This window comes from Miscanthus floridulus, chromosome 8 (genome assembly GCF_019320115.1).
Source record: "Miscanthus floridulus cultivar M001 chromosome 8, ASM1932011v1, whole genome shotgun sequence".
NCBI lineage: Eukaryota > Viridiplantae > Streptophyta > Magnoliopsida > Poales > Poaceae > Miscanthus > Miscanthus floridulus.
This window is the reverse complement of record NC_089587.1, coordinates 61,640,131-61,667,970: the sequence shown is the minus strand read 5'-3', so window position 1 is coordinate 61,667,970 and position 27,840 is coordinate 61,640,131. Positions and strand designations below refer to the sequence as shown.

The following is a 27,840-nucleotide window of genomic DNA, read 5'->3' as shown; positions in this document are numbered from 1 at the left end:
TTTTCTTTGAGAAAAGAGTGCTTTTCATTAGATCAATCAAGCATATAATAATACAAATCCAAGAGGAACCAAGATTCAAAGAAAAAACTCGTGAACACAACAAAGTACACCCAAACTTCCTCTCCAGCCTGGATCTGGATCAGTAAGCCCAATATCTCCTGCCTGACTCCCAAGACTAAAAGCCCACGCAACTCCGGCCCAATTACACCATTATATCCATCCATCGGCCTATTACGTGCGAGGATGCGACGGCGAGGAGCGGCTTCGATTTTAGGGCATTGTGACTTTGAGAAATTCGTAAAAACCACTCCGGCGATCTCCTGCAGATCCTGACATCCAAGGCCCCGCCCCCTCAAATGCCGCTGGCGATGGACGGCAGCGGCGGCGGCGGCGGACGTGCCCTCGATTGCCGCAGCTTCTGGAAGGCCGGCGCGTACGAGGCCCCCACTGCGCCGACTAGAGAGTTCCAAGGTCCCTCACCTCACCTCCTCGAATTCCGCCCTCCTCTCGCGTCGCCGCTCGCTGATGGTGCTGTTTCGTGGCCGCAGATGCGCTGGAGGCGGGGGACTTCGACCGCGCGCGCGTGCACCCCAAGTTCCTCCACACCAACGCCACCTCCCACAAGTGGGCTTTCGGAGGTTGGTGATGCCTGCAGATTGGTTCAGTCTTATTGCTGTTACCCTGTTAGGGCAAGGAGGGGAAAGCGATATCCTCTAGTTTGCACAAAACAAAAAACAAAATAGATCCATCCTCTGATTACAACAACAACAACAAAACCTTTAAGTCCCAAACAAGTTGGGGTAGGCTAGAGTTGAAACCCAACAGAAGCAATCAAGGTTCAGGCACGTGAATAGCTATCTTCCAAGCACTCCTATCTAAGGCTAAGTCTTTGGGTATATTCCATCCTTTCAAGTCTCCTTTTATTGCCTCTACCTAAGTCAACTTCGGTCTTTCTCTCCCTCTCTTCACGTTACTATTCTGACTTAGGATTCCACTACGCACCGGTGCATCTGGAGGTCTCCGTTGCACATGTCCAAACCATCTCAACCGGTGTTGGACAAGCTTTTCTTCAATTGGTGCTACACCTAATCTCTCACGTATATCATCGTTCCGAACTCGACCTTTTCTTGTATGACCGCAAATCCAACGCAACATACGCATTTCTGCGACACTTAGCTGTTGAATATGTCGTCTTTTCGTAGGCCAACATTCTGCACCATACAACATAGCAGGTCTAATCGCCGTCCTATAAAACTTGCCTTTTAGCTTCTGTGGTACCCTTTTGTCACATAGGACACCAGACGCTTGCCGCCACTTCATCCACCCTGCTTTGATTCTATGGCTAACATCTTCATCAATATCCCCGTCCCTCTGTAGCATTGATCCTAAATATCGAAAGGTATCCTTCCTAGGCACTACTTGACCTTCCAAACTAACATCTTCCTCCTCCCGAGTAGTAGTGCCGAAGTCACATCTCATATACTCAGTTTTAGTTCTACTAAGTCTAAAACCTTTGGACTCCAAGGTCTCCCGCCATAACTCCAGTTTCTGATTCACTCCTGTCCGGCTTTCATCAACTAGCACTACATCGTCCGCGAAAAGCATACACCAAGGGATGTCCCCTTGTATGTCCCTTGGGACCTCATCCATCACTAAAGCAAACAAATAAGGGCTCAAAACTGACCCTTGATGTAGTCCTATCTTAATCGGGAAGTCATCCGTGTCTCCATCGCTTGTTCGAACTCTAGTCACAACATTGCTGTACATGTCCTTAATGAGCCCGACGTACTTCGTTGGGACTTTATGTTTGTCCAAAGCCCACCACATAACATTCTTTGGTATTTTATCATAAGTCTTCTCCAAGTCAATAAAAACCATATGTAGGTCCTTCTTCTTCTCCCTATACCGCTCCATAACTTGTCTTATTAAGAAAATGGCTTCCATGGTTGACCTTCCGGGCATGAAACCAAATTGGTTCATAGAGACCCGCGTTATTACTCTTAAGCGATGCTCGATAACTCTCTCCCATAGCTTCATAGTATGGCTCATCAACTTAATTCCCCGGTAATTTGTACAACTTTGAATATCTCCTTTATTCTTGTAGATCGGTACCAATATACTTCTCCTCTACTCATCAGGCATCTTGTTCGATCGAAAATATGGTTGAACAGCTTGGTTAACCATACTACAGCTATGTCCCCGAGGCATCTCCACACCTCGATTGGGATACCATTCGGTCCCATCGCCTTACCTCCTTTCATCCTTTTCAACGCCTCTATGACCTCAGATTCTTGGATTCTCCGCACAAAGCGCCTATTGGTGTCATCAAAAGAGTCATCCAACTGAAAGGTTGTGTCCATATTCTCACCATTGAACAATTTGTCAAAATACTCTTGTCATCGATGTCGGATCTCATCCTCCTTTACCAAGAGATGCTCCCTTTCATCCTTAATGCACTTAACTTGGTTGAAGTCCCGTGTCTTTCTCTCACGAACCCTAGCCATCCTATAAATGTCCTTCTCTCCTTCCTTCGTACTCAAATGTTGGTAAAGATCCTCGTACGCTCTACCCTTTGCCACACTTACAGCTCGCTTTGCAGTCTTCTTTGCCACCTTGTACTTCTCTATGTTGTCCACACTCCTGTCATGGTACAAGCGTCTATAGCATTCTTTCTTCTCCTTAATAGCCCTTTGGACTTCCTCGTTCCACCACCAAGTATCTTTAGCCTCGCGTCCCCTTCCTTTGGTTACTCCACACACCTCTGAGGCTACCTTCCGAATGTTGGTTGCCATCTTGTCCCACATATTGTTTATGTCGTCTTCTTCCTTCCAAGAGCCCTCTTTGATAACCCTTTCCCTAAATACCTCTGACGTCTCCCTTTTCAGTTTCCACCACTTTGTTCTTTCAATCTTAGCTTGTTTATCCCTACGGGCACGCACCTGAAAACGAAAATCTGCCACCAAAAGCTTATGTTGAGAAACAACACACTCCCCTGGTATCACCTTGCAATCCAAGCATGCTCGTTTGTCCTTTCTTCTTGCGAGGACAAACGCCTTCTGACCCTTCCATTTAGTCTCTTGAACGCATAATATATTTACATGCCTCCTAGTCGCGGTATCAACTAATTCTCTTAACTTACCTGTAAGTGACCCTACATTCCAACTACCTAAACGGATCCTAGTTGGTTCGACTAGCTTCCTTACCCTTCGCACCCGTCGACTCTGATGCAAAGACCCTTGCTCATTTTTCACTACACCCGGGCGCCGATGTAGCGCGCCACTAAGGAAGCGACGACCCGATCCTTGGTTACTTGACACCATGCCCAGATCACGACACGGCGCGTCACGGGGGTGACGACCCGGCCCTTGCCCATTTAACACCATACCCGGGTTCCGATATGGCGCGTCGCTAAGAGGGTTACGCCCCAACGATTTTCTTTCGGGTTTCATCTCCATTTAAGTGGCTAGGTTTTTACATTGGCTCGCCACGCCTAACACAACCCTCCTCCTTTACCAGGGCTTGGGACCTGTTATGCTGGGACACCAAAGGCGCCCCACCATAGGCGGAGTTAGATCCATCCTCTGATTGATGTGATTAAACGCATTCTATATGGCACTGTTGCTGCTGCTACACTTTGAACCGTATTTGATAAGTGATGGAAGAAAAAAATAGCTGATTATCTAACTGTGATACTTAGTTAGTAGTGTGATGTGTCTGTTATGCTGGATGAGATAAAACCAAGTTTGTTAGGGCAAAGAGAAAAGATCTTTTAGTAATTGAAAGAGTAGTCCCTTGATTGATATTAATGGGTTACGCTTACACTGCAGTGGTTCCTGTTAGTTTCATTGTTTCTGATTAAGTTTTGGATATGGAAGAAACTTTTTGTTCGACTGCCCCTGAGTGTGGAACTTTTTCATAGTTCTGTGTGTATCGATTGTGCTGGAAATGGTAGATGATGCCAATCGGTGTCTCTCTCTCTCATGAGCAGCTCGTTATTTATTAATTAGCACTGGCGGAGCCCAGAGCCTTGTGGAGGCGCAAACTGGGCTCCGCCACCCCCCCCCCCCCCCCCCCCCCCCCCCCCCCCCCCTTTGTCTGTTAAAGTTTCGATTGAGTAAATCCTATTTGTTTGTTGCACTCTGCATGCCACCATGCAAGCTCACTGAATGCACTATCTCCCCACATGAGCCCTCTATTGATTACTCTTAAATTTAGTATGTTGCCGCTAACATTAATGCGATATGAGACACAAAGTGCGGTAGTACAATTTGATAACTACATACTAGTAATCATGTTCAGCTCATTTCAAACTCTGCATGAGCATAGCCTGTAGAAGCATACTAGTCGTAGTATCATTTTTCAGAGTGTGCACCGGCCCAGGAAGTGTTCACCAATAGCCATGCTGCAAGCTGCAAACTAGCCTATTGATACAAGCTATTCATGTTTCCTATGCCCATTACAATCAACTGTACAGTGTAGCTTTGCAAAAATAGCAATTGTGAAGTTTCTTTTGATGACCATTTGTGTTGTGCAATACTGAAATGGCCCCCCCTTAATTTCACCTCACACTCCGCCACTGTTAATTAGAGCACATAATCCCTGTTGGCATCATGGCAATTTAGCAACTTCCTGTCATCCCTAAATAATGTTTTATTGGAACAATAGTGACGACGAGATGATTGATAATTATGATGGGAATGACATCTGTTCATCTTTTATGTTCAAGATATCTGTATGTCTGGTCAATATTCCCTTACATTTTGTTCCTTCTTTTTTGTTGCAGCTATAGCTGAACTTCTTGACAATGCGGTGGATGAGGTTTGTAGTATTCATCTAAACCTTTGTGCATTTCTCTTAAAACTAGCTGAATTTTCTCAGTTTGTTTTTGGTATATGTTGCAAATAGCTGTAATTGTCTTCTGATATTGTCTCAGAGAAGCAATGGTGCCACGTTCATAAAAGTGGATAAAAGCATCAATTTGAAAGACAATAGTTCAATGCTAGTTTTCCAAGGTATAAAACTCGAGGTTGGAATATAATTAGATGAACAGGTTGGGATAGATCAGAGTTTGTCCTACATTGATTTCCGTTAACATGGATTTTCACAGATGATGGAGGCGGCATGGATCCTGAAGGTGTCCGTCGATGCATGAGTTTAGGATTCTCAACCAAGAAATCTAAGACCACTATTGGCCAGTGTATGTATTATTTTGTTTGAACTGGATGGTTTTATGACCTTGACTAACATGATTGAACTTTCAAATGATTTAATCTTGATGAGGCTTGTGCACTCAAATTTCTGGAGGAAGCATATATTTAGTATATAATCGTTTTAGGACGACTCTTTCATAACGTACCGACTGTCTCTCCTTACATCGTGGTCTACTCTTTTTCTAATCTAGGTGGACCTTCCCAGTTCTCACTTGTGCCAAATAGAGTCTGTAACAGGATAGGATAGTGGAGATTTGGAATTTTGGCTACCAATATAATCCAAGTTTGAACTAATAATAATATTTCCTAGAGCAATCACCGTCATGTGAGCACCCCTAAATTTTAGGTATATGTTTGTTAAGTTGTCGGTGGATTTTGTATACCTTCAAATGACACTCTGTGCTACAGTTGATAAGCTCGGTTTCTCACAAAAAAACATATTTGATGTTTACTTGTATGTCCATTACGGGATTGGTATTAAACAACTTAAGTTCTTCCATTTGAGTTGCAATGTTGTTGCCATTATGAATTATCAAATCTCAAATAGATCTGACTGTTTACTGTCTACATTCAAAGAAAAGACTGCTTTGTCCTAGCTCATGATGATATTTTTGTTCGAACACTTGTATAATTTTTTTATTTAGTATCTAGCTGCTTTATAGTTTCATGTATAAAACTCTTGCTATTGCTGTCTCTTGTTACTTTCTCACCTTCTTCTACTGCACAGATGGAAATGGCTTTAAGACAAGCACAATGAGACTTGGTGCAGATGCAATTGTTTTTACTCGTGCAATCCGTGGAAGGTAAATGTTCTTAATGGAATTTGGATTTGATTTATTTTTAAAGAATTCATGGTACTTACTGAATCTTATTCTGTAATAGCAATGATTTTCATATAGTTCATTCTCTTGCAGTAATGTTACATTGAGTATAGGTTTGCTCTCCTACACTTTTTTGAGGAAGACAATGAAGGATGACATAGTTGTCCCAATGGTATGTGAGTTTTACAAGCTGTTTGTGTTTGAGGCAATGTTTTGTCTGTCTAGATCTTACACTTTCCATTACTATTGCAGCTTGATTTTAAGATCCAAGATGGGGACATTGTACCGTTGGTGTATGGTTCACAGGGTGATTGGGATAGTAGTCTGAAGATAGTACTTGATTGGTCCCCTTTTTCTTCGAAGGAAGAACTTCTGCAGCAGGTGAGGCACATTCATTCCAGGCAATGTTTAGTCCATTTTCCAGTCATTCTGAATCCAGTACTGTTTTTTTTTTCCTGCAAATGAGTTATTGTGATTCTGCACGAGATGTTAGCCCACATATTTGGGATGGGGCTCTATTTGTCACAAGGTAGAAAAAATCCGATTATTGTTGAGTACTTGGGCTATGCGACTCTTCAGGACCCTGTCAAGTCGATCCTGCTCGACTGCTCCTGGTCCCAGCAGTATAGGATACCCATCATAATTTTAGTAGATTACCTTGAGTTGTATGGTTGAAACTAACATTGTCTTGCTGTTCTAGACAACTTCTTAACCCTTTTTGGTGGTCATAATCCTATTGGTTCTTTGTTGTGAATGATTTTTTTTTTCATAAATCAATCTCCTTGGACTAGAATTAGCTATATAACATATTATCCATTAGTTAAGAGACGACTATGCCAAATTATTCAGTGGCTCCCTCTCGGCGTCCCATGTTCAGGCTCTCGCAGCTTTTGTTTGGTTGGTCTCCTCCCGAGGGCTACAGGTGCCCCGGCGTGATGGTAACCACCTGCTGAGTTATGCTCCCGGGTCGCCTTTCTTTTCGTTGACTTATGGATCCTGCGAAGATTCTCATTTGGAATGTGCGGGGCTTAAACTCTACCGCACGTCAAGACTCTGTTCACACGCTGGTTCAGTCCATTAGAGCGGATGTTGTTTGTCTCCAAGAAACAAAGATGGAGGCTATTTCTCAGCGGCTTGTTCTTTCTACGCTGGGTCCAGATTTCTGTCATTTCACGGTGGTGCCATCTGTAGGTGCCAGTGGAGGGATCCTGGTTGCGTGGAGGCAAGATATTGGCCCTGCTGGAAGCACTCGGGTGGATGCTCATTGCGCTTCGATTCAATTCCTCCCGGCTGACGGCGAACCTTGGTGGCTTACATGCGTGTGTGGGCCACAAGGGAATGATGAGAAGATTAATTTCCTGCAAGAACTCCGCTCGATTCGCACTCACTGCCAGGGCCCATGGGTGATCCCTGGGGATTTTAATCTTATTTATAAGGACGAAGATAAGAACAATGCAAACTTGAATCGTGCTATGATGGGTCGTTTTCATCGTGCTCTGGATGACTTGGCTCTCAAGGAATTGCCTCTCACTGGTCGTAAATTCACATGGAGTAGTGGCGGTGATTCACCTACTCTTAGCAAGTTAGATAGGGTGTTCTCTTCTATTGAGTGGGAAACTTCATTCCCAAACTGCTTGCTGCAAAGTGCAGCTTCTCAGGATTCAGACCATTGTCCTCTCATCCTAGGGTTGAATGATATGTTGCCTGGCAAGGGCAGGTTCCATTTTGCGTCATTTTGGCCTCGTTTGGGTGGATTCCAGGAGGTAGTTGCCCAGGCCTGGGGTTCGGTGGAAGCAAGATCCTGTCCCTTGGAGACATTGTCTCTGAAGTTTAAGTTATTAACCCGAGCATTACAAAGTTGGAGCCAAAAATGCATTGGTCATATCAGTACCCAGGCACCCAGCTTGGCCTGGCCAGAGAAATTATTCACCAACTTGAGATTGCTCAGGACACCCGGCAGCTCTCAGAAGGGGAGCTCTGGCTGCTGCATTCGTTGAAGAAACATTCTTTTGCTTTGAGTTCTCTCCAGAGAACAATTGCTCGGGTCAGGTCGAGGATTAGTTGGTTAAAGGATGGTGATGCTAACACGGCTCTCTTCCACTCTCATGCTCGCCATCGAAAGAGGAAGAATTTCATCTCAAAAATAGTTTCTGAGGAACAAGTGCTGACGAATCATGAAGACAAGGCTGCTGCAATCTTTGAGTTCTATAATCAATTGTTGGGTACAAGTGCCCAGCGAGACTTAACCATCAATTTGGATGTGTTAGATTTGAGCCAGCATGATCTCGCGGACCTGGACCAACCTTTTACTGAGGAAGAGGTGTGGGGTACCATCAAGCACCTACCTCCAGATAAGGCCCCAGGGCCTGATGGTTACACAGGACGTTTCTATAAGACGTGTTGGCCAACCATCAAGAAGGATATAATGGCAGCCATTGCAGCTATACAGCGAGGGAATTACAGGAATCTTCATCTTATTAACTCAGCCCTGTTAACCCTCTTACCCAAAAAAATGATGCGACAATGGTTAAGGATTTTCGACCAATTAGTCTCATTCATAGTTTTGCCAAGTTGATCACAAAGCTGCTGTCCAACCGCTTGGCAGGGAGACTCAATGAGCTTGTGTCGGCCAACCAAAGTGCTTTTGTGAAGGGGCGTTGCATCCACGACAATTTCCTTCTTGTCCAACAAACCACCAGGTTCTTGCACCAACAAAAACAGCCACGGATCCTTTTGAAGCTGGACATTTCTAAAGCATTCGACTCCGTGTCATGGCTGTTTCTGTTAGAGGTTCTTCAGAGAAGGGGTTTTGGGCCCATCTGGCGGGATATGATTGGTGGCTTGCTTGGCTCATCATCATCTATCTAGGGTGTTGCTTAATGGGGTTCCCGGGGAGGTCTTTTATCACCGGCGAGGGCTACGGCAAGGCGATCCATTGTCTCCAATGCTTTTTATTCTGGTGATGGACGTCCTGAATAGCCTGATTGAAAAAGCTAGCGCTGAAGGTTTGTTGCAGCCCCTTTCCACTCGAAGTATCCATCGTTGTGTCTCCCTTTATGCCGATGATGTCGTTCTGTTTCTACGTCCGGTCGCTACAGACCTACAAATGGTAGATGCTTTGTTACAGTTGTTTGGTACTGCTACGGGGCTCAGAACCAATATCCAGAAAAGCTGTGTCTCACCTATTCAATGTTCTGAGGATGACTTGGCTATGGTGCAGACTCATTTTCCATGTGAAATCCAGGAATTTCCTTGCAAATATCTCGGCCTTCCTCTTTCTCTCAAGAAATTAACTCGAGCACAGTTGCAACCTTTGATTGAAAAAGTTGCTGATCATCTGCCAGGGTGGAAGGCTGATCTGTTGAACAGGGCTGGTCGGGCTACTTATGTACAATCAGTTCTCACTTCCGTTCTGATCTATTTTGCTACTGCATTGGAGCTTCCTCCATGGTGTTTAAAGGCAGTAGACAAGATTCGTCGTAATTTCCTATGGAGAGGCAGGAAGGAGACAAATGGTGGACATTGTTTGATTGCATGGCCCAAGGTTAGTCGTCCGAAGGAATTGGGTGGCTTGGGTATTTTGGACCTACAGAAGTTTGGTTGGGCTCTCAGGGTTAGATGGCTGTGGCTAAGTAAAACTGAACCCGATAAGCCATGGGCAGCCTTCCCTGTCACAATTCATGGAAATGCCCAAGCTCTTTTTGCCTTGGCTGTGACCTCAACGGTTGGCAATGGGGCGCACACCAAGTTCTGGACCAATAAATGGCTGAATGGGTCTTCTATTGAGCTATTGGCCCCTCATCTATTTGCATGTATACCAAAAAGGAAGGCAAGAAGGCGCACTGTTAGGGAAGCGCTAATGGAAAATAGTTGGGTGCTAGATATCCAAGGCCACTACTCTGTAGCAATCTTGGCTGAATATCTAGATATTTGGGACTTGGTCCAGGAAGTAGCACTTCAACCTGAGGTTGATGTTTACAAATGGAAATTTGAGGCTTCAGGAGAATTCTCTGCCAAATCGGCGTATGAGGCTTTCTTCCTTGGGGCAATCCTTTTTGAGCCAAGCAAATTGATTTGGAGTAATTGGGCTCCCAGGAAGTGTAAATTTTTCCTCTGGTTAGTGGCACATGATCGTTGTTGGACGGCTGATAGACTTGCTTGACGTGGTCTGCCCCATCCAGAGCATTGCCCATTTTGCGACCAGGAGGATGAAACAATCCAGCACCTCCTATGTTCATGTGTCTTCTCACGGCAATTTTGGCACCAGCTGCTTCGTCGTTTTGGATTACCGGATGTTGCACCTCAACCAAGTGCGGCAGGGTTCTTTGATTGGTGGCAACAAGCTGGCAGCACTTTCAACAAGGACGTTAGGCGAGGCTTTAACTCGCTGATCATGGTGCGTGCTTGGATCCTTTGGAAGGAAAGGAACGACATAGTGTTTAATGGTGTCTCGCCCAGGTTACATCGGGCGCTTCTCCTTGCACAGGATGAGGCTAATCACTGGATGCTGGCAGGCGCCAAGGGTCTCAGAGGTCTGGTTGCTGCTAGTCACGGTGGCTAGTGGCTCTTGTAGTTGTGGTTTTTTGGTCGTCTCTTGTTTTTGAACAGGCGCGTTTGTAATAGTAAAAAAAAAAAATCCCGAGGTGTGTGTGGTGTGGTGTGAGTTTTTTGTATTGGCTATTTTAGCCTTTCCTTTCCCTATCTTAATACAATGATCCGCAGCCCTCCTGCGTATTCTAGAAAAAAAATGTTACCATTAATGGTTAAGAGTGCCCAATATATAAAGGGCGTACCCAGTGCAGAGAGCTCCCGCTCTGTGCGGGGTCTGGGGAAGGGTGTTAGTGGCAAGCCTTACCCTCGCCTGTGCAATGCGAGGAGACCGTGACTTGAACCCGGGACCTTCCGGTCACAGGCGGTAAGACTCTACCGCTTGCACCAGTCCCGCCCTTCAAGAGTGCCCAATATATAACCTGGCTTATTGTAGTGGTAGGTATTCCTTATCCTCGAACCTCCTGTTGCGAAACTGAGGGAGTATATGCATATCAAATCTAGAACCAAAGTAACCTTCAATAGTTCAATGAATGCATACTACTGGATGATACATCCAGGGGTAGAATTGTACATACATACATTGAGAAATACAGTGTGCCTTTGTTCCATGACCAAGAAGTGGGTAGAAGTATGTTTGTTGTTATCTTTTTGTTGTGCCCTTACTCCCTTACTCATAATTTCTTTTGTCCTCTCCCAAAGTGGCATCCAGATTTTTTTTATCAGTACTATTTCCGATGCATTGAGGCATGTATGCTTTTTACATGGCTGTAATCCTTTTATGACAAGCTAAACTGATTATCTTATTTTTCTGAAGCTATTCAATAAGCAAGTCGGTCGGTTATGTCCTTGCTGATGAGCAACTAATTTTTCAGTTTACTTTTATACTGATAGTGTTCATATGCATTCAGTTTCAGGATGTTGGTAGTCATGGAACTAAAGTGGTAGTGTACAATTTGTGGATGAATGATGATGGCCTTTTGGAACTTGACTTTGAGGATGATGATGAGGTGAGTGTTCATATAATTTTCATCGCAAGACCATGTTGTCCATTTTGTTTGGTTCCATTTATCCTATCAGAATTCACATAATGTAAGAAATGTTATATATTTATATAATCAATGTATGTGGACTGTAAAGAGTGACTTTCCTTGTCTGATGAAAATGCCTTTAAGGCAGCAACAACCACAATACATGTTATTGTATTCTTTCTCGGGTGTTTGTTTCCTTCAAAGGGCCTGTTTGGATCCCATGAATTCAAACCAATATCTAGAAAGTGCTTCTCATTTTGTTATTAGATTACTTTCCAATTCCTGGGAACCAAACAAATTATTTGCACATAGGACTAACAGAGATTAGGCAGATTAGATATGTTAAAGATGATTATAAAACTTGCTAGTGAAGTTATGGTTTTGCTTTATATCATTCTAATTTTAATTCCTCTGAAAACAACCTGACTGATTTGTTCTATTTGACTTTTCTCAAGGAAAAGAGTAAGTATAATTGTCCTAGGGTTAATATGTATACTTGATGAACTGTGTTCTCCCATGGCATTAATGCTCTGTAGGAATCTGGAATTGAATACCAAGATACACATTTAGTTTAGCTTTGTGAACTGTTGGAAACAGAGGTCCCTATGTTGTATTTTGCTGCAGAGCAGGATATTTGCGATTTTTTTAAATGTCACACATGAGAATTAAGAAACTGAATGATGTTTGCCACTGATTCCAGACTTCTTCAATTCTTGCACTGCACAGCCTCATTCAGTTCTTTACTGTTATTATCCACCATGCGTGCGCTTGTTTTTTACACTGGACTTTTCATGTCCTTATCTTCTGGTGCTCATTTTTCAGGACATATTACTTAGAGATCAAAGTAGTGCAAGTGGGGGGTTCACAAAGAGTCAGAAAGAAATTGTTAAGCAACACATATCCCACAGACTCAGATTTTCATTGCGAGTAGGTTTTAGTCTTTATATTCTTGATTTTCTTTTGTCCTTCCTAATTCTTTATCTGTTATCTGGTTGGTAACATGTGTTTCTCCTTACCCAGGCTTATACCTCCATCCTTTACCTCAGGAAGTTCGATAATTTCCAAATTATATTAAGAGGAAAACCTGTTGAGCAGTTATTTATCACTGATGAACTAAAGTTTAAGAAAGTCGTTACTTACAAACCTCAAGCTGCACATGATTCCCATGTGGTAAGTAAATTTGTGCAATTTCCACCCATGTTTCTTGTTTCTTAGTTCTCTAGTCTCTACAACTGGTAATAATGCGCATTGAATTTCATTGATGGTTCCTGTTTGGCTCAATGAGTTTGTCAGAAGTTACAAAAGCAGTCACTCTTTTCAGTTTTTGGTTAGCCATTCTTTAACTTTTCTTTTGTGATGAAATGGTTCCTTCAGTTTTTCTTTACAGCTACATTTCTTTTGTTTATGATACTTTCTTTACTACTATGTTTCGATTTATCTATATAGGCCTTGGTAAAAATTGATGTTGGTTTTGCAAAGGAGGCCCCTATTTTGGGCATTTTTGGGATGAATGTCTACCACAAAGATCGTCTTATAATGGTAACATCTATCCCCACATGCCAGCAAACATCTGGTTACTTTTCTCCATTTTAGAGCAGTTTCTGTTTTCATTACGCACCATGTTGTTTAGCTTCATTTTAAACCAACATTTCTCCTATCGGCCAATAGTACACATTTATGGGTAGGTGGAATTTGGGATATTTAACATAATTAATGTACAATGTACTGCAGAAGCATGCCAGCCAACTATACACTGCATATATGTACCAGAAGTAATACCTGTAATCCATATTTCAAAAAGCACTAGGAGCTAGGTTGCTGGGCAGACTTCACCTAGCTACTAGTGTGGCTAGGCATTTGTACCTTCTGTAGGTTAAAGTAATGCCATGTTAAATAAATAAAATTTGGCATATACATGCATCCATGAGTAATATGTCCATAGTTCATCTCATCTCTAATTTATCTGATTTTCGTACATAAATCAAGCCCAAAACTTCGTTAAGTGCTAAGTGGAGAAAATGCCTAGGTGCTAGATTAGGAAGTGCTGCTCTAGCTAGCGCCTAAGGCGCTGCGTTTCTAAACAGAGCTTGTGAGAGGACTATTTTCAGCTATTGATAGGCAATAGAGACTTCTTATTGGGTACCACTTTCCAACTAGTCGTCTGCAGTCTCCTGATAATTCAACTCGTGGAATAAAACTACAGTAGGGATAATGGGATAAAAATGCCCATTTGTTTTATAATTATTTTAAATTATATCTTTTGCAATAATTGTAGTTGGCATGTGCTTGCGTCTGTGATCCCGATTGATGTCTTCTTACTGGTGTAGAAATATTTAGCTCCATCTTCAAGACCTTCAATATGACAATATCTGATTTAGATGTTTGCTGATGTCCAATCAATGTCTCATGCCTTTAGTCCTAGCGAAACATTAGAATCTCCATTCTTTTGAATGGTATCTAAACCTGTTATGTAAGGGTTAGGGGTATCAAGTTTTCTAGCAATTTTTTTTGTATGTTCTGGCAGTTGTACACTTTCTGCAATAAATTTTCTAAATGCTCATTAATCTGATATTTTTCTAATTGTATGTTTCTGAGCTGAGCCAATCATCTTAAATGCACAGTTTTAGGGACTCTTTTTTCTTCTTTTTTATGAATGCAGTTCTAGAGATTCAAATATTATATCTTCTTTTTTTTTGGGTTGGAACTGAGTTTCTGCTACCTTCCCCCCTTTATAGCCTTTCTGGAAGGTCCTTCAAGAAGGATCTAGCAGAGGGAGAAGTGTGGTTGGTGAGTTTCATATGATCAGTAATCAGTACTGCAGTTATTGTTATTCATGTTATTTCTCCCTGTGATGACAAGTGTCACAATTCAGGTGTACTTGAAGCAAATTTTATTGAACCAGCACATGACAAACAAGATTTTGAGAGGACACCATTGTTTATTCGGCTAGAAGCAAGACTTAGACAAATTATTATTGATTTCTGGTAAGTGCTTCGTTCAGATCTTTCCTTGTGCACCTCAATCTTATAGGAAAATAGACAATTTGTTCCTATATTAGAGTCATCACTGTGTATACCTATACCACATTGAATACATAGCAAAAGGAATAGCCCTTGTAACCACCCAAGTTATTCTGGCATTAACTATCTGCAACACTACTAGGGACTGAGCACTATATGGTATTTGGTGTTTGCAACTTGTACTATGTCTGACTAAGGATTAAAATGTTGCAGTACTTGCAGAAATGAAAAATGTTTGCTTATGTCTTGGTGATCAAATTTGAGTGGAATCTATGTCTTTGCAGGAAAGAAAGGTGCCATTTGATTGGTTACCAGCCAATGGATCCACAATTAAGATCCCAGTATAAGGCCACCCTCAAAGATTCGGGTGGTCCTGGAACTCAAGTTCACCATAAAGCTTCCAGTGCCCGAAGGACTGGAGGGCTGTCGTCAAACTTGCTACCAGAGACATACGATGACATAACAACTGTTGGGTTAGCAAATAATGGTGCTCAATACTACCCTGTTCTTTGTTTGTACTAGTATTTTATCATTTTGTGGTGGTTTGATTATTATAAAATAAAATATTTTTTCAATGCTTTATGAATGTGTGTAGCTGTCGAGAAATGATGTGATATTTTCCCCCTCAAACACGCAGGAGATCTGCCTGCCATTGCATTAGGAGATCTGCCTGGTTATTTTGATGCTGCTTCAGTTGAAGCTCATTATCTGACTAAATAATGGAGTAAATACTGAAAACACAAATGTAACGATGCACTGCAAGCTTGAATATCCACTGGTGTCAGCTTGTCATAATAAACAGCAAGGTCAAAGGCATACATTTTTCTCTGATTAATGTCAAATTCGTATATATGAAAAGTTCTATTGAACCTTGGCCTTGGCATTATGGGCACACCCAGTGCTTGGCCTTAGGGCACATTTATGGAGAAAATTTCGCGCCCTAGGGGCATAGGAAAAATTATTATAGCAGCTGTAGCATGAGATACTGTTGGTGACATCCATTCTTTGCTTTGTTGATCTAAATTCTTGCACTTGGAATGGTGGGTTTTATTTATTATAGACTGGTGATTTAGATGAAGGGCGGGCCTGGTGCAAGCGGTAGAGTCTTACCGCCTGTGACCGGAAGGTCCCGGGTTCGAGTCGCGGTCTCCTCACATTGCACAAGCGAGGGTAAGGCTTGCCACTGACACCCCTTCCCCAGACCCCGCACAGAGCGGGAGCTCTCTGCACTGGGTACGCCCAGACTGGCGATTTAGATCCTGATTTCCTTGTATTTTAAGCATCTTTCTACATGAGAATCTATGATAGCTTATAAGTTATGTTATCTAATTAATGTTCTTGCTTTGTTCTGTTTTGGCCAGGTTCTCATTTGCAATCGTCTGGCCAAGCACAAGAGAACAATATGGAGTCAGAAGGTTTGGATGAGGTTTGCTCTTTTTAGGCTTTCAATTATGTTTTGTTTCTAGTTAGGCGTTTTTATCCTTTTATTTCCCCATCATAGCTCATGTGAAAAAAAACACTGTTAGCTACCACTAATGTTGCTAATGAATGTTTGTTACTTTGTTTATTCGTTAGCCCTTCCAAGCACACCTTAGGTTACATGTCTGTCGCTTCCTTTATTGATTTTGCGGTAACACAGAAGCTAATCATACAGGTTGGACTTAGACGTCCAGTTGGCCAGTGCAGGAATAATATCTTTGTAGTAAAGAGAGGAAATGGTGCAAGTACGGATGTACTCTCCTAAGAAGTGACACCCAAATTCACGCACACAAAACCTTTACTAAAACAATACCACCACTCCATAATGCGCTGAGTTCTTTTTCTCCTGAAAGACACAATAGCCTTGCCTCATCAGAAATTTTCTGCGACACACATTGACCCATGGAGGCACTCCATCAGAAACTCCTGTTCCGGTGTTTCCAGATCCACCATGTGTCTAGAATCACAAGGGAGTTGAAACCTTCTATGTGTGCTTCTTCTCAACTCTACACCAGGTCCAATGCCACCAATGTGCTAACACCATGTCATTTTGGTGGGGAGTGAGAGTACAGAGGCCAGTCTGTGTATAAAGCTTTAACATACCTGTTGGAGTATAAGCGAATTGCCCACCTCTCCCCATCAGCTTAAGCTTTTGGTTTGAACTGGTCAGTGCATGCAACTCAATATGGTGTCAAAGCTAGAGGTCTCGAGTTTGAATCCTGGTAGGCATAATTAAATAAAATAATTGTTGTCCGCTCCTATTCCACGTCTGAGGCCTAAGGGAGCCTCCACGTGAGGGGTAGTGTTGGAGTATAAGTGAATTGCCCACCTCTCCCCATCACCTTAAGCTTTTGGGTTGAACTGGTCGGTGCATGCAACTCAATAATACCGACTCTGTTTGACATGTGAAGCCATCCTTATAACAGCATAGTTGTCGATGCACACCAAAAGTATAGTTTACCAATAAATTGTGCAAAATATAAATTTTCTTGTGATAGGTGTAAATAACTGCAATTTTGTGATAATTATTTGACATACTTGTAATTTTGTGAAATTTGCTCAGTTTATTATTGCTGTCTCCACCTTCTATCAATTAGAAATCCCAGTTACCCTGGTTCATAGCGACTGGCCAGTGTTGTGACAACCTTTACTACTAGGTTATTTTTAATTTGTAACACAATCTTTGTTAATCAATCATAGCATTCCACCAAGTAAAATTACTATTGGCACCTAACAATTTTTTTTTTTTGCCTCGTTCAGGATCTGGTGGAGATTGGCTCCTCTGGTGTTCTAGATCCTAATTTTATTGAGAAGCTGAGTGAAGAAAACATTGCTCTGTTTTCAAGGTAAAATTGCTTTTACTATTGCTTTCATGTTGTATCTTGGGGAGTTTTGGAAAGATAGTCCTTATGCATGGTTACTGCAGTCATTGAAGAGTTTCTGCATGGATTTTAAATTACTGATCTTGTTAATTAAAAGTTTGAGCATGGTTTTGTTAATAAATGCATTGCAGCATTATGTCCTGTCCATTTTATATACACTACCTCCATTTTATTTGTGCATCATGTTTCTTATCAATAATCATCCCTATAAAATCCTCAATAATCTTTATAAATTTCATGGACAGAGTATGTGTCGCTTTATGACTGGCATGCTACTACATACATTATGGCGTGTAGGGTTCACGCTTAACCCTAAACTTCGCAATAACTGTAGCAAGCTATACCTTTGTTAGTGCCTAAGCCTAACCCAGACATCATAACTTAGCCTTTTTATCAACCTTGCTGTGACAGTTCATGTGGCAAGCCACACTTTACTTAACCTAGTTTTTTTTTACGGCAAAAGACTGGGGGAGATCCCCACAGTGAGAATTTTAATATTGAATTTAAGAAAAGAACGTACTTTACTTAACCTAGTTGCAGTGAAGTTATTGAACAACTAAAGTTGCCCTTAGCAAAAGGCAGGGCAACCAATGGAGTACTGTTTAGGATGGTCAGATTAAAAAAGGTCTCAATTCTATCATAATTTTGGTGGCTTGATCAATCTGGAATCATCGCAATTGCTGCTTGATGGGATTATCCCCAACCTGAATGGTGTTCTGTTGCTCATTAGAGAGGAGTTACTTCTATGGAGTCTGGCTGGGGCTAGAGGAATTTCTCATCTCCTCGCTCTAGTGCCAAGTGCAAAGTAGGGCTCTCTTTCCTGGTCCAGGTCAAGTCTTTTTTGTAGTAGGCGAGCAGTGGTTTTTTAAGTGAGGTGTGGTGTGTTGTTGTTGTTTGGGTTTTGGGGTTTTATACCCCTTTTTCTTCTTAATATATAATGATACACAACTCTCCTGCGTGTCTGAGGAAAAAAAAATGGAGTATTGTTTACTTTTTTTTCCCCTCGAACAATGCAGAAGAACTACGTGTCATTTCATTAAGAGAAAGAGACTGTACAAAATGTATGGAAAAAACGGGCAAGGAGTCAAGAGGTCTCCCCCTTACAAAAACCCAACACACACCCTGCCTTACTAGCCCTCGAACAAGGGAGACGATTGCGACCTTCACAACCTACCTAGACCCTAAAGGTCATGGGATAGCAACCTTATGAGGAGCTCCTGAAGGACCGTAGCACCAGCCAGACACCACAAACTGCCCTCCACAGCCACATTGTATAAAAGGGTCTGAACATCTGGGCGAGCTCCCACAAAAGCACAAGTGTTCCTTTGCTTCCAGGGCTCCCAAGCAACAAGGATGATCAGGGAATTAAGTCCTTTGTGCATCTCCTTTGGAACACTTGTTAAAGTACGATACCACCAGCCATAGAAGCAACTAGTAGATTCTGTTGCCCTTGCTGCATAAAGTTTAAATTTCTGGAAAATCAAGGCCCAGACCTGCCTTGCAAACACACATGAGGTGAGGATGTATTTACTTGGTTTGGAACACTAGTAACTCAAAATATCCATTGCACTTTCAAGGACATTATAAACTTCTGTGCCATATTTGCTGCATAGTAACCTCAAGCTAGCTAATCAGACTTGTAGAAGTTTAGTTGTCTCATGGTTCGAAAAAACCTAATTAAACCTATGTTTACTCTCGATTAAACCTGAAACGGACCCCTAGCGTTGTTAGTCGCTGAATTCTCACTCTTGGTAGTAGGAGAATTCTTACTCTCATCGAGAGAGGATGACACTAGGAGTTGGGGCAATTTTCTTGTCTATTTCTCACACAAGCTCACACAAATGCCATGCCAACCCAAGGGGTTGGGGTTACATATTTATAGGCTGCTAGCCAGCCAAGCATATGCCAAGATGCTAGTCTAAGATGCTAGTCTAAGATGCTAATATGCTGTCCTAGCTAAGATGCTGTCCTCTAGTCTAAGATGCTGTCCTCTAAGATGCTGTCCTCTAGTCAAGATGCTGTCCTAAAAACAGAAAAACAGCCACAAGGACCATGACCATGTGAGCATCATAGCCCCACAAAGCCCCACAAAGACCAGCCACACATGAGACTTATCCATCATTCTCCCCCTAAGTCTTGTGCGTCGTCTTGTGGGAGAGTTGAACCATCCCGGTCCTGGAGCAGAGCTCAAGGAACTTGATCCTCCCAAGGGGCTTGGTGAGCAGGTCCGCAAGCTGGTCCTTGGTGTTGATGTAGCTCGCCTTGATGCTCCCTTCCTCCAAACAGCTTCGGATGAAGTGGTACCTCACCCGGATGTGCTTGCTGCGTTCGTGGAACACGGGGTTCTTTGCCAGGGCTAGAGCGGACTTGCTGTCCACCCTGAGCTCCACCGCTCTAGTGTCTCTGCCGAGGAGATCACCAAGCAGTCGAGCGAGCCAGAGCGCCTGAGTCGAAGCGGTGGAGGCCGCTATGTACTCGGCCTCGCAGCTGGACAGGGCCACCACCTGCTGCTTGACCGACTGCCAGCTAACGAGGCACTTGCCGAGGAAGAAGAGGATCCCGCTCGTGCTCTTGCTGGTGTCGATGTCGCCGGCGTGGTCGCTGTCGCTGTACCCGACGAAGTGTGCCGCCCCAGGGCACCTCGGGTAGTAGAGACCGTGGTCGAGAGTCCCCGCAACGTAGCGGATGATCCTCTTCACAGCCTGCTGGTGCTCCGTCGTCGGTCGCTGCATGAACCGACTAACGTAGCCGACGGAGAATGCCAAGTCCGGCCGTGTGTGGGCGAGGTAGCGAAGGCTCCCCACAAGACGCCGGTACTGCGTAGCGTCCACCTCCTCCGTCGTGCTGTCGCGGCTCAGCTTCAGCCTCTCCTCCATCGGAGTGAGAGCTGGGTTGCAGTCGGTGAGCCCAGCTAGCTCAACGACGCGCTTGGCGTAGGCGGTCTGTCGAAGCGTGATCCCAGAGTCATCCTGGTGTACCTCGATTCCCAGGTAGAAGGAGAGAGGCCCCAGGTCACTCATCTGGAAGGTGGCCTTCATCTCTTCCTTGAATGCCGCCACCTCCGCATCCTTGGTGCCGGTGATCACCAAGTCGTCGACGTAGACACCCACCAACAGGGCATTACCTCCATTGCCCCGTCGGTAGATGGCCGCCTCGTGCGGGCTTTGCTCGAAGCCCATCCCCTTTAGCGTGGAATCCAGCTTGGCATTCCACGCCCTCGGTGCCTGTCGCAAGCCATAGAGGGCCTTGCGTAGGCGGAGCACCTTGCCCTCCTTGTCGGGGATCGCAAATCCCGGCGGCTGGTGCACGTAGACCTCCTCCTTCAAGTCGCCGTTAAGGAACGCCGACTTGACGTCCATGTGATGAACACGCCAGCCCTCCTGGGCAGCTAGCGCAAGGAGGAGTCGCACGGACTCCATCCGTGCCACGGGAGCAAAGGCGTCGTCGAAGTCGACCCCCTCCTGCTGCACGAAACCTCGTGCCACCAAGCGAGCCTTGTGCTTGACGATGGCACCGGCTTCATCCCTCTTCAGCTTGTACACCCACTTAAGGGTGATCGCGCGATGACCACGAGGAAGGTCAGCAAGCTCCCAGGTGCGGTTCTTCTCAACCGCATCCATCTCCAACTGCATCGCGGCGCGCCATGCCGCGTGTCTCTCGGCCTCTGCGAACGACCGAGGCTCGCCGTCGTCACACGCAAGGTGCAACTGCGCCTCCAGGTCCTCCAGGTCATGAGGCACCAGTCCCGGCACCAACTGGTCGCCGAGAAGGTTCTCCATCGTACGGTACCGCAACGGCTCGCCGTCGTGGTACGCGTCGATGCGCTCCTCGTCGTGAGAGAGCGGAGTAGCGAGCTCAACCGGGCTATGCTCGACATGAGCTGGTGTTGGAGTAGACGTGCCCGGAGAGGTGCCTGTCGGTGCTGGAGTGCGTGGCGTTGCCGGCTGTGGTGAAGCCGGCGAAGAACTCATCGCAGCCGAGGTCCTGGCTGGAGAGCGTGGAGCTGTCGGAGTAGCAGGCGCCGGGGTCGGTGGAGGCTCGGGGACTGGGGTAGACGCGCTCGCCGAAGAAGAGCTGCCTACTCCCCCAGCTCCCTCGAAGTGGACGTACTCGACAGTGAAGTCGTCGTAAGTCGGAGCCGAGCCATCGTCCACCGCCTTGTCCCACGCCCATCCTCGCCCTTCGTCGAACACAACGTCGCGCGCCGTGCGCACACGCTGTGTCTTCGGGTCGAGGATGCGGTAGGCCTTCGAGCCCTCCGCGTAGCCGATGAACACTCCCGGAGTGCTCCTGTCGTCGAGCTTGCTGATGTGGCCAAGCTCCTTGGCGAACGCGAGGCAGCCGAAGACCCGCAAGTGGGAGACCGCCGGCTTGCGCCCATGCCAAGCCTCGTACGGCGTCCTGCCGTCGAGCGCCTTGGTAGGCGAGCGGTTGAGGATGTAGACGGCCGTCACCACCGCCTCTCCCCAGAAGACAGCCGGCATTCCCTCTGCTTGAGGAGGGCCCGAGCCATCCCCACAACCGTCTGGTTGCGCCGCTCGACGACGCCGTTCTGCTGCGGGCTGTACGGCGCGGAGTAGTGGCGCTGAATGCCCTTGTCAGCGCAGTACGACGCGAATTCAGCCGCCGTGAATTCGCCGCCGTTGTCGGTGCGCAGCACGCGCAGCTTGCGGCCGCACTCCGCCTCCGCAGAAGCCTGCGCGCGTCTGATGGCGTCCGCAGCCTCTCCCTTGCTGCCGAGGACCATCACCCACATGTAGCGGGAGAGGTCGTCGACGAGCAGCAGGAAGTAGCGTCGTCCTCCCGGTGTGGCCGGTGTCACCGGGCCACACAAGTCCCCGTGCACGAGCTCGAGCCTCTCCTTGGCTCGGAAGCTCGCCTGCTGGGGAAAGGGGAGTCGCCTCTGCTTCGTCAACACGCAGACATCGCAGAGCTGCTCCACATGGTCGAGGCACGGCAGGCCTCGCACCATCTCCGTGGCACTGAGCCGCTTCAGGGCCTCAAAGTGAAGGTGCCCGAAACGCTCGTGCCACTGCCACGCCTCGTCGTCCCGACGAGCAGCGAGACAGAGGGGTTGTGCCACCTGCACGTTAAGGACGTAGAGTCGATTTGCGCTTCTGGATACCTTGGCAAGAAGGCGACGACGACGATCCCAAATCCTCATGACTCCGTCCTCAACCACCACGCGCGAACCGTTCTCATCCAGCTGTCCCAAGCTGATGATGGAGTTCCTCAACGCGGGGATGTAGTAGACTCCGGTGAGCAGCCTGTGCTCACCAGACACGGCGGTGAAGATGATGGAGCCGACGCCCTTGATCTCCACGCCGGAGGCATCCCCAAACTTGACGGAGCCTCGGACGCTAGAGTCAAGCTCGGTGAAGAACTCCCGTCGACCGGTCATGTGATGGGTGGCGCCGGTGTCGAGGCACCACCCGTCAGTCTTGTCGTTGCCGGAGCTGTCGCCGAGGAGGGCGTGTGCTTTTGGCTCGTCAAGGTGGAGGAGAGCCGCTGCGGCCGGTGCCGCTGGAGGTAGCTTGATGCTGGCATGTGCCATGAACAGAGCCGGCTCCTCCTCCTCCGCCTGTGCGACGTGGGCCTGGCCGCGTCGTGGCTGTCGACAGTCCTTGGCCCAATGGCCAAGCTGGCCGCAGTTGCGGCAGGCGTCGTCTCGTGCCGGCTTGTGCCTGCCGGCGGCGCCGCCCTGGGCGCCTCCGCGGGCATCACCCTCGGCACGTCCTCGCGCCCCGGCCTGGGCGTCTCTGCGCGCCTTACGTGGCTTGCCACGCTTGCGGCCGCCTGTCGCGGAAGAAGGCTCCCCCTTCCTCCGGTCACCCTGGCTGGCAAGCCACTGCTCCCGAGTGAGAAGGAGCTTCCCGCCAGTGGTGATGGGCCCTGAGAGGGACTGTGGCTCATCACTATCGACGACCTTGAGGCGACCTATCGCCTCCTCGATCGACATCGTGGAGAGATCCAGCAGCGACTCGATCGAGCGAGCCATCTGCTTGTACTTCTCGGGGACGCAGCGGAAGAGCTTTTCGACAGCTCTCTCCTCGCCGTAGGTGTCGTCGCCGAACTGCACCATCTTCTGCAACAGAGTGTTGAGACGGAGAGCAAAGTCATCAACGTCCTCACCTGGCTTGAAAGCCAGGTTCTCCCACTCCTTGCGAAGTGCCTGCAGTGTGGACTTGCGGGCGCGGTCGCTGCCGATGCGTGCCGCAGCGATGGCGTCCCAAGCCTCCTTGGCAGTCCGCTTGCTGGTAAGCGAGAACTGCATCTCGGGCGGGACTGCAGCGATGAGAGCATCCAGCGCCCGTCGATCTAGGTCGTAGTCGACGTCGCCGTACCGGACTGCCTCCCACATGTGCCGCACCTGGAGCTTTACCCTCATCACCGCAGCCCACTCGACGTAGTTGGTCTTGGTGAGGGTAGGCCACCCACCGCCGGGACCGATGTCCCTGACAACAGCCTGGAGCCCGTGGTAACCACGGTACCGATCCGGGGAGAGAGAGCCACGCTGCCTGTGAAGGCCGCGCTCTCCATCGACCCGTCGGTACCGATCCGGGGAGAGAGAGCCACGCTGCCTGTGAAGGCCGCGCTCTCCATCGACCCGTCCGCCACCGTTGCCGTGCGCGCCTCCTCCAGGAGCGCCGCCGCCGTGCGCGCCTCCTCCAGGAGCGCCACCGGCGCGTCCGCGCCTGTCTGGGCTGCCGCCGCGCTCGTGGGCGTGCGCGGCTGCCCCAGGAGCGCCACCGCCGTGCGCGCCTCCTCCAGGAGCGCCGCCAGCGCGTCCGCGCCTGTCTGGGCTGCCGCCACGCTCGTGGACGTGCGCGGCTGTCCACTGCGCCGCCCGCGCTCGCGCTGCCTCCCTCTCTAGCAGCTCGAGGTCCGCGTCGGCGGTGTCGTCAGCGGAAATGGAGCTGCCGATGCTGCCGCGCAGAGCCTCGACCTCCGCCGCCGCCGCACGCGCTGCATTCGCCGCCGCCGCTGCTTCCGCCTCCGCTCTGGCTGCTGCCAGCTCCGCCGCTGCTAGCCTCGACGCCCTTGCCGCCGCCGCAGCGGTCTCTGCCGCCGCTCGCTCGCGTTCCTCTGCCGCGGCAAGTTCGGCCTCCTGCCGACGCCGCGTGCTCGAGGCGACCGAGCGCTGAGACTGCCCTGCGGACATGACGCGCTACCGGGGGGCTGCTGCGTGGGGAGAGGGCTGCTTCAGACGAGCTGGGAGAGGAGTGAACAGGAGCGGCCGGAGGAGTTGCTGCTGCCAACAGCTGGGGCTGTTGTGGGGCTGGGAGAGAAGATGAGCAAGAGATGCTCAGGCTACAGGATAATACGGCTCCGATACCACTTGTTAGTCGCTGAATTCTCACTCTTGGTAGTAGGAGAATTCTTACTCTCATCGAGAGAGGATGACACTAGGAGTTGGGGCAATTTTCTTGTCTATTTCTCACACAAGCTCACACAAATGCCATGCCAACCCTAGGGGTTGGGGTTACATATTTATAGGCTGCTAGCCAGCCAAGCATATGCCAAGATGCTAGTCTAAGATGCTAGTCTAAGATGCTAATATGCTGTCCTAGCTAAGATGCTGTCCTCTAGTCTAAGATCCTGTCCTCTAAGATGCTGTCCTCTAGTCAAGATGCTGTCCTAAAAACAGAAAAACAGCCACAAGGACCATGACCATGTGAGCATCATAGCCCCACAAAGCCCCACAAAGACCAGCCACACATGAGACTTATCCATCAAGCGTCTCGTTTAGGGCCTAGGCATCCAATAAAACTCTGGACATGTCTAGGTGGTGCGTGTAGGCGTGAGGCAGTGCTTAAGCGGCGTAGAAACACGAAAAAGCGGTAGCCTGGCTGGCTTGATGGGCTATGTGTGGCCATGCGGGCTGGAGAGCAGGAAAAAAGCACGCAGAAGAGCCAGGGAAAAGGGAAACAGGATGTGTGGGGATCAAAATTGCAAGTCTTTTCACCACTTCTTTGCAAGTTTGCAAGAATTGGAATGAAATTGCCTTAATGTGTTACAATTCCTTCTGAGATTGAAGTTGGGCATCTAATCTGAGCCACATGTGTTGCCAGAAAAATAAATAAATAAATAAATAAAAAAGCACAAACACTTAATCGCGTTTAATCTACGTTTAATCCATCTAGGAAGTAGCCTAGCGCCTAGCGTCTTTTGGAACCTTGCGTTGTCTGATCTTGGTAAAGAAAGTTGCAGCTGATCTTAGTTTAGTGATTTCCTGACTAGCTGCGGTACTATTCCAGTTATATGATACATATGTGCTCATAAACACCCTTCTGCTAAACAGCATTTTCAGTTCATGGGGTTGGGTTCTGCGAGGTATTGTTAAACTCATCCTGCCCTGGTTCATTGCACCCTGAAACTGAAAAATATTTTTACAGGCGTGAAGAGCTTCGACAACGAGATACACAGTTGAAGCAGACGGTATGCATATCATGCTGAGCCATTAAAAAGCGAAGTGAAAATATCATCTATCTGTTCAGAGCTGAATGCTGCTTCTTTGTAGATTGGAGACCTGGAGCATGAACTGGAGGAAACAAAAAAGAAGTGTGGTCAGCTTGCTGCTCAGCTCAAGGCATGGAAGAACCAGCAGCATCTCCCCTAAATGTGAAGGTTAGTTTGGTTACCTCTGGCAACATGTTTGCCCTATGTGCTTGGGTTTCAGTTTTCTGTCACTTGTCTAGCTCTTTAACCTTACAACTGTCTTTCTGAAAAAAAAGGAAAAGAAAAGAAAAAAGGGGAATGTGTTTGTGAATGTGAAATCCTTGAAGCAATCAGGTACTTAGTGCTAGGAAAATTTTCAGCCATCAGGTACTTAGTGCAATCTCCGTCTTGTTAGCACTCCTATGGTGGTTGTTTTGTCAAACAAATTATCGTGTCTGATTTGTGGCAGGTGTAAAACCTATCTACGGCTCAACTTTTAGTCCCACAAAACTGATCTTGTTGTAGAATGTAGGCTGCAATTTGAATTTAATTTTTTCAACTTTTGATCAATGGACATTGATTTTGGCTCTAAATACACTTGTTTTTTATGTTAGTTCTAATTAAGGGAGGTTTATGGGTGAGAACTAATTAAGCTTGTTTTTTTCGTGGTTCTGATTTCATGACCCTGGTCATGTATAGAGCCACCCCCACCCCTTCCTTTTCAGTTAGGGTGGGTGCGTGGTGCTTGTTTTTTCGGCTTGCTGGGTTTCTTTCTAAATCTAGCATGTCTTGTGTTTCTCTATCTTAATGAAATGACACGCAGATCTCCGGCGTAGTTCGAGAAAAAAAATCATGACTTGATGAATGCAACGAGTTAAGTGCATCGTTAGTTCAATGTAATTACCAGGCAAGTACAAACAGGAATCAGGATACCACCTGAGAAATATGGAATTCTGACCCATTTTGTTGTATCCATTCACATGATCTAAAAATTACCTGAATTGCTTGCATTTCTTTTTCTTTTAATGATCAATGATGATGTGCACTCAATCATTTCATAACCATTCTCTAGAATATCCAATAGCTGAGGTATGGATTAAATAAGTGATCACTTGAACCCCCCCCCCCCCCTACTGTTTCGTATGGGATACAATTGCTGCTTCTAGATGCTCACTACTTTTCTTTTTTACCGAAATGACATCACATGATTTTAGTGACGTGCATAGGGAAATATAATTAGTGGATGATGCAGTATATTATGAGGTACAGGGGTTTATATATTTGTTTTTATGCGCCTGCATGTTTTTATGCTTCAGTGTGTTAAATGGGAGCACCAAAGTAATCTACAACTTGCTTGTTCTTTGCAATCCATTTTATTCATTTGACCAGCCTTTTCGCCGATCACATAACGTAGCGACCAAAGCGTAGTTGTATTGGGTATGATAAACTTAATCAACAATGTCAATTCTTGTAACTTTTAGTTTTCAATCCTTGAAAAAGGGCACGCACCAATTAGAATTTTTTTTTCCTGTTTTGTTAGTAAGATTAGATTAGATAGAAGCAAGTATGATTTATTCTGCAATTGCTGCAGGGCATGATTAAGACTGAGGACACGGGGTACACGACAACGACCAGTACTGACAGCAAACAGAATGTGACAATGAAGTGCTGATGCATATAATTTTTAGCTAGTGGGCTAACTCATGTTTCAGTTGTAAAAAAAAGTGTAGGATGTAAATCTTAGGCGTGTGCTACTGACAGGATGGTTGTCATGTGCAAGGAAGATGGCATGAGTGATTCCAACTGTTAATTACCTCTGCACAATATTGCGTAAGGCCTATGCTCCAGCCTTTTGAGCATTCAAGTAAAAAAGAATTGCACTTGGCAGCACCAAGTCTCGTGCAGTGCAA

General features: G+C 46.4%; 1 protein-coding gene across 3 annotated transcripts; it reads left to right on the top strand.

Annotated features, from left to right (window-relative positions):
- Nucleotides 1–258: 258 nt before the first annotated feature.
- Nucleotides 259–27,840, top strand: LOC136476501 (protein MICRORCHIDIA 1-like). 3 transcript variants are annotated; one of them, XM_066474371.1, is made up of 20 exons: nt 259–471; nt 549–638; nt 4,784–4,818; nt 4,934–5,012; nt 5,108–5,197; nt 5,938–6,013; nt 6,125–6,203; nt 6,284–6,412; nt 11,491–11,589; nt 12,433–12,537; nt 12,631–12,780; nt 13,057–13,149; nt 14,346–14,397; nt 14,483–14,594; nt 14,915–15,117; nt 15,992–16,056; nt 17,370–17,455; nt 25,888–25,930; nt 26,013–26,119; nt 27,522–27,840. In XM_066474371.1, exons 1-19 carry the CDS (start codon nt 357–359, stop codon nt 26,109–26,111), a joined length of 1,800 nt encoding a protein of 599 aa, XP_066330468.1. In that variant the 5' UTR covers nt 259–356; the 3' UTR covers nt 26,112–26,119; nt 27,522–27,840. The 3 variants fall into 3 exon arrangements, 2 of the variants coding, with proteins under 2 accessions (XP_066330468.1, XP_066330469.1); XM_066474372.1 differs by lacking the exon at nt 27,522–27,840 and adding an exon at nt 26,754–27,032; XR_010763619.1 differs by lacking the exons at nt 26,013–26,119; nt 27,522–27,840 and having other exon boundaries at nt 14,915–15,103.

Bases quoted from the DNA above. Each gene is read 5' to 3' on its own strand.
- LOC136476501 (XM_066474371.1), top strand. From the start codon at position 357: ATGCCGCTGGCGATGGACGGCAGCGGCGGCGGCGGCGGACGTGCCCTC. The intron at 12,781-13,056 runs GTAAGTAAATTT...TTATCTATATAG, and splicing joins CTGCACATGATTCCCATGTG to GCCTTGGTAAAAATTGATGT. The intron at 25,931-26,012 runs GTATGCATATCA...GCTTCTTTGTAG, and splicing joins ATACACAGTTGAAGCAGACG to ATTGGAGACCTGGAGCATGA.